A 15,213-nucleotide genomic window follows, 5' to 3' on the forward strand; every position below is an offset into this window, starting at 1 on the left:
ATTAATTCATGCTGACACAATTATTTTTCTAAGCTATATTGACTGTTCTGTTCTATACCTTACTGTACATGCTATTTATTACAGATTACTATAATTTGCCTATTGCACATTCAGATGGAGACGTAACGTAAAGATTTTTACTCTTCATGTATGTGAAAGATATAGGAAATAAAAGTCAATTCAATTCTAACTTCTGATGCTTCATATGTGGTGTATGGATGTTCTTTATATGATTGCATGGGTTTTCTCCAGATGGTTTTCTCTCCCCTACACTCAAATGAGATACCAGTTGTCATGTGTATTGTCCTGTGTAAATTCCCCAATAGCCAGATGGGCGGTAGCAGAACTGGAGTGGGAGATGGTATTTGTGGAAACAGAAGAGAGAGAATGAGTTGCAAGGATGAGGGTGGGGTGGGGGTATTGATGAATCTGCATTGACTCAATTGGCCACGTAGTCACTTCCTACATCATAGGAAATGTATGAGATAATATGTTACAACATGTGTCACAATGAAATATTATCTTTAATCTGAAACAACTGTGATCTTGGAAAACACAATTAAAATGTAAAACTAGATATCAGTATTATATTTTTGTGAGGATACGGGTTATGATGCTGCAGCTCTATAAAACTCTGGTTAGACCACATTTGGAATAGTATGCTCAGTTCTGGTTGCCTCCTTCTAGGGAGGATGTGAAAGCTTTAGAGAGGGTGCAGAGGATACTCACCAGGTGCTGCCTGGACTACAGAGCATGTTTTATAAGGATAGATTGAACAAGGCAGGGCTTTTTCTTTGGAGCAAAGGAGGATGAGAAGTGACTTGTTAGAGATGTACAAGATGATAAAAGGCATAGATCGAATGGATAGGGAGAGACTTTTTTCCTGCGTGGAAAATGGCTAATACCGGGGGCATAATGTTAAAGTGATTGGAGGAAACTATGGGAAGGGATGTCAGGGGTAACCTTTTTATACAGAGAGTGGTGGATACATTGAATACGCTGCCAAGGATGGTGGTACAATAGGTGCAGATACGTTAGAGACATTTAGACACAAAGAAGATAGAGGGTTATGTAGTATGGAAGGTCCAAAATAAAGTTCAAGTAAGTTAATTATCGAAATATCATATACAATTCTGACATTCATTTTCTTGTGGGCATACACAATAAATCTAAAAAGCACAATAAAACTAATGAAAGACCACACCCAATATGTTGACAAACAACCAATGTGCAAAGGACAACTGTACAAATACAAAAGGGAAATAATAATAATAATAAATAAGCTATATATATATACACCTCGAGGACATGAGATGAAGAACCCTTGAAAGTTAGTCCATTGGTTGTGTTCAGTGTTGTGGTGAGTGAAGCTGAGTTATACCCTCTGGTTCCTCTGGTTCAAGAGCCTGATGGTTGAGGGGTAATAGCTCTTTCTGAACCTGGTTGTGTGGGTTCTGAGGCTCCTGTACATCATTCCTGATGGCAGCAGTAAGAAGAGAGACTGGACTGGGTGGTCGGGGTTCCAGATGATTGGTGCTGTTTTCCTGCAACAGCACTCCACATAGATGTGATGAATGGTGGGGAGGATATATTCATGATGGAACAGGACATATCTACTTTTTGTAGGATTTTCCATTCGAGGACATTGGTGTTTCCTTACCAGGCTGTGATGTAAACAGTCAAAATACTCTCCTCCACACATCGAGAAGTTTATCTTAGATTTATCTTAAGAGTAGGTTAAAAAGTTGGCACAACATTGTGGGCTGGATGTCCTATACTGTGCAGTAATATTCTATGTTTTATGTTTCATGCTGTAAGAGCGGATACAGTGTAGAGTTACCAGACTAATATTTGGACTGCGAATGAAAGTACAAGAAGAGGTTGTACAAAACTAAGATTGTATTATTTGGAAATTTTTAACAGGGAAATACATAACTGGGATACTTTTCAATATTTTAAAGTTGCAAGGACCTGAGATGCCGGATAGAAACCAATTCTGCTGGTTAAAGAACCTAAGAACATTGTCCTTGGAATCTAGAATCCAAGCTTTTAAGAGGTAAACTCATGAAATAATTCTTCTTAGCAACGTGTGCCAGAAACCTGAACCCTTGGGTCCAATGCTAATTTAAAATATGACATTGTTAGATTTTATGTTAACAAAAAGTATTCTTGAAGATAAGATGGGTGAATGGAGTTAGGATGGAATTTAAAGGAGTGGCTGAATGCACTCAGAGCTAAAAAGCATCCTTGTGTATTGATCTGTTCTGCCTTTTAATTTATGAACGTTGAAGACATTTTTACAGACTGAAGTAGATCTGATCCTTATTGTTTATAATATTAACTTATTCTCCCAAAGGATTAATGAAGGGTGTGTAAAAGTTATTTTGATCAATTCAGATTATAACAATCCATTGTTAGGTCAAATTATTATGAGAGAATGATTGTCCCAAATGTTTGTTTTCCTAAATTGATAATATTCAAATGGCAGATTGCCATTTGTAACAGCAGCAATAAATTAGAGTACTGTGCAAAAGTCTTAGGCACATATACTACATAGTTAGGGTGCCTCTGATCTTAGCACAGTACTGTATTTGTCAACATGGTGTGCAGAGTGAGTCTGTAAATCTGGCAGGAGCAAAGGATGTTGGGAATGGCAAAGCTGGAGCACTGCGTCAGGAGTATGGGACAGGTGGTAAAGAAGGAGTGCCGGGGCAGTGGGTGGGTGGGTAGCGTGAATGCAGACACACTCATCCCAGAGACACCAAACAAGGTATTTTGATGCCAAACAATTGGCTTACTGATCATTACAGACTGTCTCTCTGGTGGTTCCTGCTCCCTCCCCTCTCCCTTCTTCTTTTCACAACCACGATTCTGACTTCCCTGCCCAATCCCACTGCCAGTCCACAATAGAGACCCAGATCAGGTTTATCATCACTCACACATGTCATGAAATTTGCTGGGTCTTTTTTTTGCAGCAGCAGTACAGTGCAATACATAAAATTACTACAGTACTGAGCAAAAGTCTTAGGCTCCCTACCTGTATGTATATATGTGCCTAAGATTTTTGCATCAGAAAATACTGGATGTACTCAAAAGGTCAGGAGGCACTTTTGGAGAAAGGGAGAGGAGGAAGGGGGGCGGGAAGAGAGAGAGAGAGAGAGAGAGAGAGACACACACACACACACACACACACACACACACACACAGTTGCCAGGGAAACAGTAGCTCCAAATTCATATGTTTAAAAACATAAGAAATAGGAGCAGGAGTAGGGCATCTGGCCCATTGAGTTTGCTCTGCCATTCAGTAAGGTCATGGACGATCTGGCTGTTGACTCAACAATCAATTCCTCTGATATGCTAAAATCTATTTAACTGTGTCTTACATATATTTAATGGGCCAGCCTCTACTGCTTCCCTGGACAGAGAATTCCACAGATTCGTTAACTGGAAAAATTTCTGTCTCATCTCTGTCCCAAATCTGTTCCCCAAATCTTGAGGGTATGTCTCCTAGTTGTAGTGGCAGTGGAAACAACTTTTCTGCCTCTATCTTATCTATCCTTTTCAAAATTTTATATGTTTTTATAAGATCCCCTCTGATTCTTCTGAATTCCAGCGACTATAGTACCCAGCAACTCAATGTCTCCTCACAAGCTAACTCCCCCAACTCTGGGATCAACCTGGTGAACCTTCTGTGTACAGACTCCAAAGCCAGTATGTCTTTCCTCTCCTTTCTTGAGGAAAGACATTGAGTTTGGTTAACGTTGGATATAAAATGTTAAGTAACTGAAATGCATCCCTAACCTGCTTATTTCTAGTTTAATAAAATACCAGCAGACACTGCTGGAAGCACTCTCAACTCAGGCAGGATCTGTATAAAACGGAACAGAGATTACAAAATGGATGCTTGTTCTGAAACTTTCTATAGATCCTACCTGGCCTGCTGAGTGCTTGCAGCTGGTGCAGTACAGAGAAGGAAGATGCAGTGATCTCCACCTTGGATACTGAGGAGATCCTCCAGCAGGAGCTTCAGTATCCCAGCTGAAAACCTGGACTCCCCCACAGTCTCTGAACCATCCCAAAACTTGCCAGTACTCTTCACATCTCCAACTGAAGCAAGTGCATGGAGACGACATAAACCATGGCACAAAATAATATTTCTGACTGGCATTTGAGGCAAGTGTTGGCTTTCCCCTAGGTAGCTTTAAATCATGGCATTTAACAATTATCCAGCAATTATAGACAAAAAACTATGCTTTTAAAATAGTGTACCTTATTAGCAATGCACTTTTCCTCCACATCCATAAAACAAACCCTATTATGCACACTATACTCCTAAAATGACTTTTGAGATCTTTGATTTATATCTAGCAATAACACACTACATACATCTTTTAACCACATCGTAGCTTGTATCTTATTATTTGGAAGTATTTGGATTATTTATTTATTTTAAATTTCCATTTACACCAATCAATGATCTTTATTTGCAAATGTATGAGGGCACCAGAAACAAATTCTGGACATGCTTTCGAACATCCTGCACATCCCCTGCAGGTTTGAACCTCCCTGCATTTTCCAACAGCTAAAAGTGGAATCTACTGGGAGTCGAGCAATCCTATTTTTATAAACACAAATCCTGACCTCACAAACGACATTCCTCTGTTGTCTAATTCTACAATCTGTAAACACTCTTCCATCTCTCTACCAATGGCATCCTGCTGCCTAATGGAAATGCCTATAAAACGCAATGGATACAGCCCAGCCCATCACATGAAAAACTCTTCCCACGATAGAATATATTCACAAGGTACGGTGCCACAACAAGTAACATTCATCATCAAGGAACCCCACCATCCAGGTCATGCTCTCTTCTGTCTGCTGCCATTGAGGTGGAGGTATAGGAGCCTTAGGTCCCACACCACCAGGTTCAGGAACATTTATTACATGTCAATCACCTGGTTTCTGAACCAGTATGGACACCTTCACTCACCAATACTCTGAACTAAGTCCACAACCTATGAATTAGAACTTGTATTATGTCTCCATGGCCATGTACAGACATGTGAATTTATAATTCTAATGGCTTGTAGAAAGAAGCTGTCCTGTAGCCTGTTGGTCCTGGCTTTAATGCTGTAGTAACGTTTACTAGACAGAAGCAGCTGAAACAGTTTATGGTTGGGGGGTGGTTAACTGTTGTCCCCAATGATCTTGCAGCCTTCTTTCTACACCTGCTGCTATAAATGTCCTCAAAAGAGGGAAGTTCACATCCTCAGATGCACTGGGCTGTTCATACCACTCTCTGCAGTGCCCAGCAATCAAGATTGGTGCAGTTCCCATACCAGGTAGACTCACTTCCAAAGGCTCCACAACTCATATTCTCAAAATTATTTACTTATTATTTGTTCTTTTTTGTATTTGTGTAGCTTGTCGTCTTTTGCACATTGGTTGTCTGTCAGTCTTTGGTCAAAGTTCAAAATATGTTTATTATCAAAGTATCCCATACATTATGCAACCTGGAGGTTTGTCTTCTTACAGGCAGCCACAAAGCAAGAAACCCAATAAAACATTTGAAAAAAATCTGACAAACACCCAATGTGTGTGTGCGTGTGTGTGTGTGGGGGGGGGGGTGGGGGAGAGAGAGAAAATAAATAAATTGTGCAAAAAATAGAAGTAAGCAAATTCCATTTAGAATGGAAGTGAGTCATCAGACACAAAGGAAGGATCAGCTGCAGTGGGCCCGAAGCCTCAGCCTCAGTTCAGCAGAGAGCCGAGTAAACATCACGGAGCCCAGAGCAGCTGGAGCAGGCCTGCGGCCCACCGCCTCAGCCTCAGCTCAGCAGAGAGCCGAGTAAACATCACGGAGCCCAGAGCAGCTGGAGCAGGCCCACGGCCCACAGCCTCAGCCTCAGCCTCAGTTCAGCAGAGAGCCAAATAAACATTGCAGAGCAGTGAGCAGAACAAGCCCGATCCTTGCCTCTGGTCCTGACACCCAGCCTTTTCAATCCATCTTGCTTTGGGAACTGCCTTCAGCAGCACCATCTTAATCCGGTTTGCCTGTAATTTTTCATCGATTCTATTGTATTTCTTCCACTGTGAATGCCCACAATAAAATGAATCTTGGGGTAGTATATAAAGACATATATGTACGTTGATAACAAATTTGCTTTGAATTTTGACATTTCTTGGCCACTTGCTAGTTATGGGAGAACTTAACTATAGTGAGGTCAGATTATCATCACTATTATCTCATTCAAAGGAGCTGTTTATTTGAAGAAATATTATTCAAATAGAAAATGTTACCTTGGGCTCCAAATTGTACCACTTTAGTGTGTTGTCATGCCAATCCCATTTGTTCATCTCCACCTCAGTTTCTCCAAGGAAAACATTGCGACCAAGAGTATCATTGTGCCACACAGAGACATTCAGAGTTCGATTCAGAAGCTCTTGTTTTCGTACATTGTACTATAGAGAACAGTTCATTGATTAAAGCAATATAGAACGTATTATGAGAGTTTCTTTGAAACTATATAAATGGACCAGCATTCTATAATATTTTGTGATCAAGCGACATAATTATTTTATGTATTGGTTACTTTGCCCATATTTGAGAATACTTAACATAATTAAATCTAATTCATCAACAAGGCATTGTAGATGGCTATCCACAAGGAACCATGAAGTTTCCCTTCATCAATCTCATCATCTTGGAATCTACTTGCCCCACAGATATCCCACTCCGAGAGATATCAAATACTATAAAAACATATGCAAATTTCTTTTTTTTTTAATCTTTTGCCTTCCACTAAACTTTAACTATAGAAACAAGTCACAGTTTAAATGTACTATTTTTAACTAAATATCTGGTTTTCCTTTTTGTCTTTTTAAAAAAAAATTTCCTTATGATCTCAAAAAAACATGCTTACTTATTTAGTTAATGGAATTGAACTTTTCCTGGAACTGATTATACTCTGACATTACAGTCACAAATATGAGAAGTTAGAGAACAATTACATAGATTAATTTTATCATCCGAGCCATAGGGCAATGCTGTCAGAGTTCCTCAGGTCAATATCCTGGGCACAATCACCTTAGCTGCTTCATCATTGATTTCTGTTCCATCATTACATTGGGAGTGGGAAAATTCACTGATAATTGTGCAATGTTCAATTCTACTCCCACCTTTCCAGTAGATGAGGCAGTCAGTAAGACCGAGACGTCATTCTGGTAAGTGGCAAGTAACCTAAACTTGAAGAGGCAATGATGTTTTCAAACAAGAGGAGGGTCTAACCACCCTCAAGAGAGAGTCTAGATAAAACCGTAGAAGTGAGAGTAGGTCAGAGGCTGGGATACCTACAATAAACAAGACCATAAGACATAGGAACAGAATGAGGCCATTTGGCCCATCAAGTTCATTCCACCATTTCAACATGGCTGATTTATCATCCCTCTTAACCCCATTCTTGCCTTCTCCCCATAATCTTTCACATCCTGAATACCAACCTCCACTTTAGGTATACCCAATTCCCTGGCCGCCACCACTGTTTGTGGTAATGAATTCCACAGATTCACCTTTCTCTGGCTAAGGGAATTCCTCCTCATCTCTGTTCAAAAGGGGCGTCCTTGTATTCTGAGGATGTGCCCTTTGGTCCTAGACTCTCTCACTGTAGGAAACTTCCTGTGTGTCTCCAGACACTCAAAGCCTTTCCATTATCTATACGATACTTCAAGAGTTTTGTGGTGTACTTTCCACTTGCCTGTCTCCAGCAGCAGTCAAGAAGCTGGACAAAGTGAATCCTTTGATTGATAACACATCCACCAGCTTAACTGTATATTACCTCCAACAACAGCACATTTTAGCTGTAGCATATCATGTTACTTAATGCCTGTGATTATTTGCACGGGCTGCATCACCTTGCTAAAAATCCTGCTGCCTAAAGAGGACATAGGCTAAAGGCAAATGGGAGCACGACTATATGCAGGTTCTACTCCAAGTCACACACATTTTTGACAAGAAAGTCATCTCTGTTCCTTCATTGTTCCTGAATTTAAGTCTCAGAACTCCCTATCCAACAGCATTATAGGAATAGTTTCACCAGATGCAATGCACTGGTTTACAAAGATGGCTTACTTATCATAACCTTCAGGGCAATTTGAGACAAGCAATAAATTGACAGAATAATCTGTCATGAGAGGGCACAAGAACAACTGGATTTAATAGGTAGTTCAGTATTCCACTCCAGACTAAATAAACCTTCAGAGGACATGTCATACAAAAATGTGTTTCTCTCAATTTTTCAGGAATACCTGTGCTTTTGGTGACATGCAGGATCAGTGACTAGCACAAACTAATGTCCCAATTTAGACCACATAATCATAGAATAACTATGGCAAACCCACCTCAGGATGAATAAGTTGAATGTCAATAAACAACACCACAGTGATGGAGTAAAGTCAGCTGATCTACATTTTGAAAGGATCTGTACATCCAAGTGTGCATCGACTTACTTTCAGGGTTTCATTATACTGAGGATTCAGCGTTGCTTTCTTTACTGATGTCTTGCGTTTGCTTAGCCGTGAGCGATCAGGAAGAAGGTAAGTTTTTACATAACTGTATGAAAGGGAAAAAGTAAATGATGTTTCTAGGTGTTATTATATATATCATTTTAAAGTCTATACTCCCAAATTCTCATATCTCTTTTTAGCTGCAATTCAAACTATTTAACTTCCCGAGCAAAAGATTTTTTGAGAGGATTGGGGAATGCAAGTTAGGAAAACTTGGAGAGTTTGGAGAGGGAAGGGGAGCAGTCAGATATCTAGGTACATATTGGTACCAATGAAATAGGAAGGAAAAGCAAAGAGGTCCTGAAAAGAGAATTTAAGAGCTAAGTAGAAAGCTGAGAAGCAGGACCTCCAGGGTAGTAATTTCTGGATTGCTGCCTGCGCCACACGCCAGTCAGGGTAGAAACAGGATGATTTGGCAGATAGATGCATGACTGAGAAGCTGGTGCAGGGGGCAGGGGGCAGGGCGTGGATCATTGGGATCTCTTCTGGGGCAGGTATGACCTGTTCAAAAGTGACGGGTTGCACCTGAACCCAGGGGGGACCAATATTCTTGTCGGCAGGTTTGTTAGAGCTGTTAGGGAGGGTTTAAACTAATTTGGCAAGGGTGTGGGAACAGGAGTGAAGGGTCTCAGAATAAGACGGATGGTGAAAAAGTAAAGATAACGTGCCATCAGACTGTCAGGAAGGGCAGGCAGGTGATGGGGCTTAGTTGCAGCCAACAGACTGAGTATCAAAACATTAGGGATGCAGAATCAGAAAGGATAGCAAATATGGTACACAAGGTGTTGTCTCTAAATGTGCGTAGTATAAGAAATAAGCTGGATGATCTTGCTGCACTATTACAGATTTCCAGGTACGATGTTGTAGCCATCACTGAACCGTGGCTGAAGGATGGTTGCAGTTGGGTGCCGAGTGTCCAAGGATACACGTCGCAGGGATAGGAAGGTAGGCAGAGGGGGTGGTGTGGCTCCACTAGTAAAGAATGGCATCAAATCAGTAGAAAGATGTGACATGGGATCGGAAGATGTTGAATCCTTGTGGGTTCAGTTAACAAACTGCAAGGGTAAAAGGAACATTGATGGCAGTCATATACAGGGCTCCTAGCAGTGGCTGGGATGTGGGCCACAGATTACAACAGGAAACAGAAAAGGCGTGTCAAAAGGGCAATGTTGTGGTAGTCATGGGAGATTTTAACATGGCAGGTGGAATGGGAAAATCAGGTTTGTGTTGGATCTCAAGAGAGTGAGTTTGTTGAATGCCTAAGTGATTGCTTTTCAGAGCAGTTTGTCGTTGAGCCTACTAGGGGATCAGCTATACTGGATTGGGTGTTATGTAATGAACTGGAGGCGATTAGGGAGCTTAAGGTAAAAGAAGCCTCAGGGACCAGTGAACACAATATGATTGAGCTCAACTTGAAATTTGATAGGGAGAAAGTAAAGTCTGATGTAGCAGTATTTCAGTGAAGTAAGGGAAATTACAGTGGTATGAGAGAGGAATTGGCCAAAGTAGGGATGTCAGCAGAGCAGCAATGACGTGCATTTCTGGGAAAAAAAAGGAAGGTGCAGGACGTATGTATTCCAAAAATGAAGAACTACTCAAATGGTAAAATAGTAAAACCATTGACAAAGGAAGTCAATGTTATTTAAAAGCAAAAGAAAGGGCATACAACAAAGCAAAATTAGTGGGAAGATAGAGGATAAAAACCTACAGAGAGCAACAAAAAAAATCAGTAGAAGGGAAAAGATGAAATATTAAAGCAAGTTAGGAAATAATATCAGAGTGGATAGTAGAAATTTCAAGTATGTTAAAAATAAAAGAGAAATGAGAGTGGATATAGGACTGCTAGAAAATGAGGCAGGAGAACTAATAACGGGGGATAAGGAAATCGCTGATAAACTAAATGAGTATTTTCCATCAGTCTTCACTGTGGAAGACATTAACAGTATGTCTGATGTTGATGTGAAGGAAGAGAAGTGGGTGCAGTTAATATTACAAGAGAGAAGGTGCTCAAAAAACTGAAAGACCTAAAGTTGCATAAGTCACCCAGACCAGAGGAACTGCACCCTAGGGTTCTGAAAGAGGTAGCACTAAAAATTGTGCTGATATTAGAAATGATCTTTCAAAAATCATTGGACTCTGGCATGGTGCTAGAGGACTGGAAAATTGCAAATGTCACTCCACTCTTTAAGAAAGGAAGAAGGCAGCAGAAAGGAAATTATAGACCAGTTAGCCTGACCTCAGTGGTTGAGAAGATATTAGAGTCAATTGTTAAGATTGAGGTGATGGAGTACTTGGTAACACAGGACAAGATAGTACAAAGTCAACCTGGTTTCCTTCAGGGAAAATCTTGCCTGATGAACCTGCTGGAATTTTTTGAGGAGATTACAAGTAGGATAGATAAAGGATGCAGTGGATGTTGTATATCTGAACTTACAGAAAGCCTTTGACAAGGTGCCACACATAAGGCTACTTACCAAGTTAAGTCCCCATGGTATTACAGGAAAGTTACTAAAATAGTTAGAACATTGGCTGATTGGTAGGAGGCAGCGACTGGGAACAAAAGTGTTCTTTTCTGGTTGGCTGCCAGTGACTAGTGGTGTTCCGCAGGGGTTGGTGTTGGGACCACTTTTTTTTATGTTGTATATAATTGATTTAGATGATGTAATAGGTGGCTTTGTTGCCAAGTTTGCAGATGATATGAAGCTTGGTGGAGGGACAGGTAGTGTTGAGGAAACAGGTAAGATGCAGAAGGGCTTAGACAGATTAGGAGAATGGGCAAAAAAATGGCAAATGAAATACAACATTGGAAAATGCATTGTTATGCACTTTGGTGGTAGAAATAAATGTGCAGACTATTTTCCAAATGGGGGGACAACCCTAAATTCTGAGATGCAAAGGACTTGGGAGTCCCTGTGCAGAACACCCTGAAGGTTAACTTGCAGGTTGAGTCAGTTATGAGGAAAGCAAATGCCATGTTAGGATTCATTTCAAGAGGTCTAAAATGCAAGAGCAAGGATGTGATGCTGAGGCTTTATAAGGCACTGGTGAGGCCTCACCATGAGTACTGTGAACAGTGTTGTGAATATTGTGAACAGTTGGAGACGGTCCAGAAGAGGTTCACAAGGATGATTCCAGGAATGAAAGGGTTATCATTCGAGGAATGTTTGATGGCTCTGGGTCTGTACTTGCTGGAATTCAGAAGGATGAGGGGAGATCTTATTGAAACCTTTCAAATGTCGAAAGGCCTAGACAGAGTAGATGTGGAAAGGATGTTTCAGGATGTGGGAGAGTCCAGGACAAGAGGGCACAACTTCAGGATAGAGGGGCACCCTTTCAAAACAGAGATGCAGAGAAATTTCTTTAGCCAAAGGGTGGTGAATTTGTGGAATTTGTTGCCACCAGCAGCTGTGGAGGCCTAGTCATTGGCAGAGATTGGTAGGTTCTTGATTGGACACGGCATCAAAGGCTACGGGGAGAAGGCCGGAAACTGGGGTTGAGAAGGAGAAAAAAAAAGAATCAGCCAGAATTGAATGGCGTAGCAGACTTGATGGACTGGATGGCCTAATTCTGCTCCTATGTCTTATGGTCTTATGGAAAAGACCATTGCTTCAAATGTTTCACCAACAGCTGGCATTTGTTTTGAAACTTTAGTTATACATCAGTAAAGGATTACAGTAGATAACAATGATAGTTCTCCTAAGGCATATAAAACCAGCTAAAAATATTTTGTATATGATGGAGTACTTGTTAAATTTCTATAAATCCAGAATAAGCTCTAAACATTCTTTGGGATTTTCAACTGACGCCTGTAAATTCTATTCTTATGCAACCTAAATACTTTCTGCAGCATCATCATATATGCGTACAATTTCTGTTTCATTACATTTGAATGGTAACATATTATCATTATTCATTACAGGAACATTTAAGGGCTATTGTTTGCTGTTCTGTTGAAACATTCAGCAGTTAATATTTCATGTGCAACAAAGGCTTGTTTCAATTTTAATAATTTGTTTTATACCTTCTATTACAAGCTCAAAGTAATTTTATTGTCAAAGTATGTGCAGTAAACGTCACCATATACTGCCCTGAGATTCATTTTCTTGCAGGCGTTCACAGTAGAACAAAGAAATACAATAGAATCAGTGAAAAACTACACACAAAGACTGGCAAGTAACCCATGTGTAAAAGACAATCTGTGCAAATACATAAACATAAAGAATAATATTAATAATAATAAGTAAATAAATTAAATAATACTTGTAAATTATTCCACAGGTTGTGTTCAATGATCTTTTCAGTGTTGATGTGAGTAAAGTTATCCGTGCCCACTGAACATCAAAAGCTTATCAATACCTACTGTATTACTTTTGCCTATTCTTCTTGAATTATTCTCCATTTCTTTTTTCTCAGTGCAACACATTATGCTTGAGCTATGTGAATAATCATGCACCTACAATTCCAGTTTGCAACTGTTGTCACATGAACAAAGTCACCAGAGAGATACAGTTGGTAGATATGAAATGCCGTCTTTTATTTGATACACACGCTCACAAATAAGCTGATAGCCTTTTGGAGTCAAGAGAGAGGACAAATCAAAGGACAATTCAGGCTAAGTTCAAAGGACAATTCCATATTTGCAATCAAAAAATGCTGGAGAACGCAACAGGCCAGGCAACATCTATAGGAAGAGGTAGATGCTGCCTGGCCTGCTGCATTCCACCAGCATTTTTTGTGTGTGTTGCTTGAATTTCCAGCATCTGCAGATTTCCTCGTGGTTCCATATTTACAATGCTTCCTTTGAGCTACATGTAATAGTTTCAAATGCCTGGACCTTCGCACCATCATACTTCCCTGTTTGCTCCTATACTACAGGCACCCGAATACACAGAAGTAATGAATTTAAATCAGCCTTGCCTGTTCTTCCAATTAACTTGGTTTATGGTCCTTCGGCACACATTGTTCAGAACTATATATAGGTTTAATCCACCGTTCATATTCGAATTTGAAGGCTAGTGGTTGTAGTCAGTTAAAGTTATTTGGTACATGTGTAAGCTCTAAAAATCACTCTGACAGCAACCAGATATCCGAATTGTTCAATATTGACCCAGGGTATTCTAAGTTTAAATGTCCCTCATATTCTGTTGTGAGTACATTGGCCTGTTGTTATTCTCTGATGGCAGTGTTGATATGTGTATGAACTTACAAATTAGAGAAATCATATCCACCTGCCTTTATTATTTCATATTGATTACGTACACAAAGCTTTACCGAAGTTAATTGCAGCAGTTTTAGTTTATTGATCAAATCTGACTATTGTACTACAGATACTGTTGTATCTCCCTCCGATAATACAATTCCACTAAGATGCATAACTAAAGGCATTAATAACGAAACATTAAATTTATTCTTTCAGCTGTACGGCTGTGAAATTTAACTTCTATATTAAAAACATTATTATATGTCTCTTGTAAAATATGTTTTAGACATCTTCTTTATTTCAAAAGTACTGCAAATATCTGAATCTTGCCAAAGATTTGCAAAAAAAATAGTAGCTGCTTTATTTTTCTGATGGGTTAGAGTGATGGTGTGATTTAAGTTTCAAAGCTTTATTTATTATCAAAGCATGTATCCATAATACAACTCTGAAATTTGTCTTCTCTAGATAGACCATAAGACTACAAAACCATAAGACTCAAGAGCAAAATTAGGCCATTCAGCCCATCAAGCCACTCTGCCATTTCATCATGGCTGATCCTGGATCCTATTCAATCCCATATACCTGCCTCTCATCGTATCCCTTGATGCCCTGGCCAAACATGAATCGATCAACTTCTGCTTTGAATATACGCACGGACTTAGCATCTACCATAGTCTGTGGCAAAGCGTTTCACAGATTCACCACTCTTAGCTAAAAAAATTCCTCCTTACTTCTGTTATAAAAGCCCACCCACCAATTTTGAGGTTGTGCCCTCGAGTTCTGGGTACCCCCACCAGAGGAAACCCCTCTCCACATTCACCCTATCTAGTCCTTTTAACATTTGGTAGGTTTCAATGAGATCCCCCTGCATTCTTCTAAATTCCAGTGAGTACAGACCCAAAGCTGCCACCTGCTGCTCATATGTTAACCCCTTCATTCCTGGAATTATCCTTTTGAACCTTCGATGACTCTCCCCAATGGCATAAGATTACATTACAAGAATGAGATAAGGAGCATAAAACTGTTCACAATACTCCAAGAGTGGCCTGACTAGTATCTTATAAAGCTTCAGCATTATCTCCTTGTTTTTATATTCTATTCCCCTTGAAATAAATGCCAACATTGAATTTGCTTTCTTTACCACAGACTCAGCCTGTGAATTCACCTTCTGGGAATCTTTAACGAGGGCTCCGAAGTCCCTTTGCACCTCTGATGTTTGAACTTTCTCCCCATTTAGATGATAGTCTGCACTATTGTTCCTTTTACCAAAATGCACTGTCATACATTTCTCAACACTATATTCCATCTGCCACTTTTTTGCTCATTCTTCCAATTAGTCTAAGTCCTGCTGCCATCGCATTGCTTCCTCAGCACTACCTACCCCTCCACCAAGATAGCCACAAAACAAAGGAGGAACATGAAAGTTGTTCAGAGAGAAACATCAAACCC

At 40.0% G+C, this 15,213-nt stretch overlaps 1 protein-coding gene across 2 annotated transcripts in view; it reads right to left on the reverse strand.

Annotated features, from left to right (window-relative positions):
• LOC140210331 (synaptotagmin-like protein 2) overlaps positions 1 to 15,213 on the reverse strand; it is a 234,409-nt gene that overhangs the window by 19,027 nt on the left and 200,169 nt on the right. For both annotated transcript variants that reach the window (XM_072279214.1, XM_072279207.1), the window contains 2 exons: positions 8,508 to 8,610; positions 6,303 to 6,464 (listed from right to left, as the gene is read on the reverse strand). In XM_072279214.1, coding sequence (XP_072135315.1) covers positions 6,303 to 6,464; positions 8,508 to 8,610 — 265 coding nt within the window. The remainder of the gene's footprint in view (positions 1 to 6,302; positions 6,465 to 8,507; positions 8,611 to 15,213) is intronic.

Source organism: Mobula birostris, chromosome 2 (genome assembly GCF_030028105.1).
Source record: "Mobula birostris isolate sMobBir1 chromosome 2, sMobBir1.hap1, whole genome shotgun sequence".
Lineage (NCBI taxonomy): Eukaryota > Metazoa > Chordata > Chondrichthyes > Myliobatiformes > Myliobatidae > Mobula > Mobula birostris.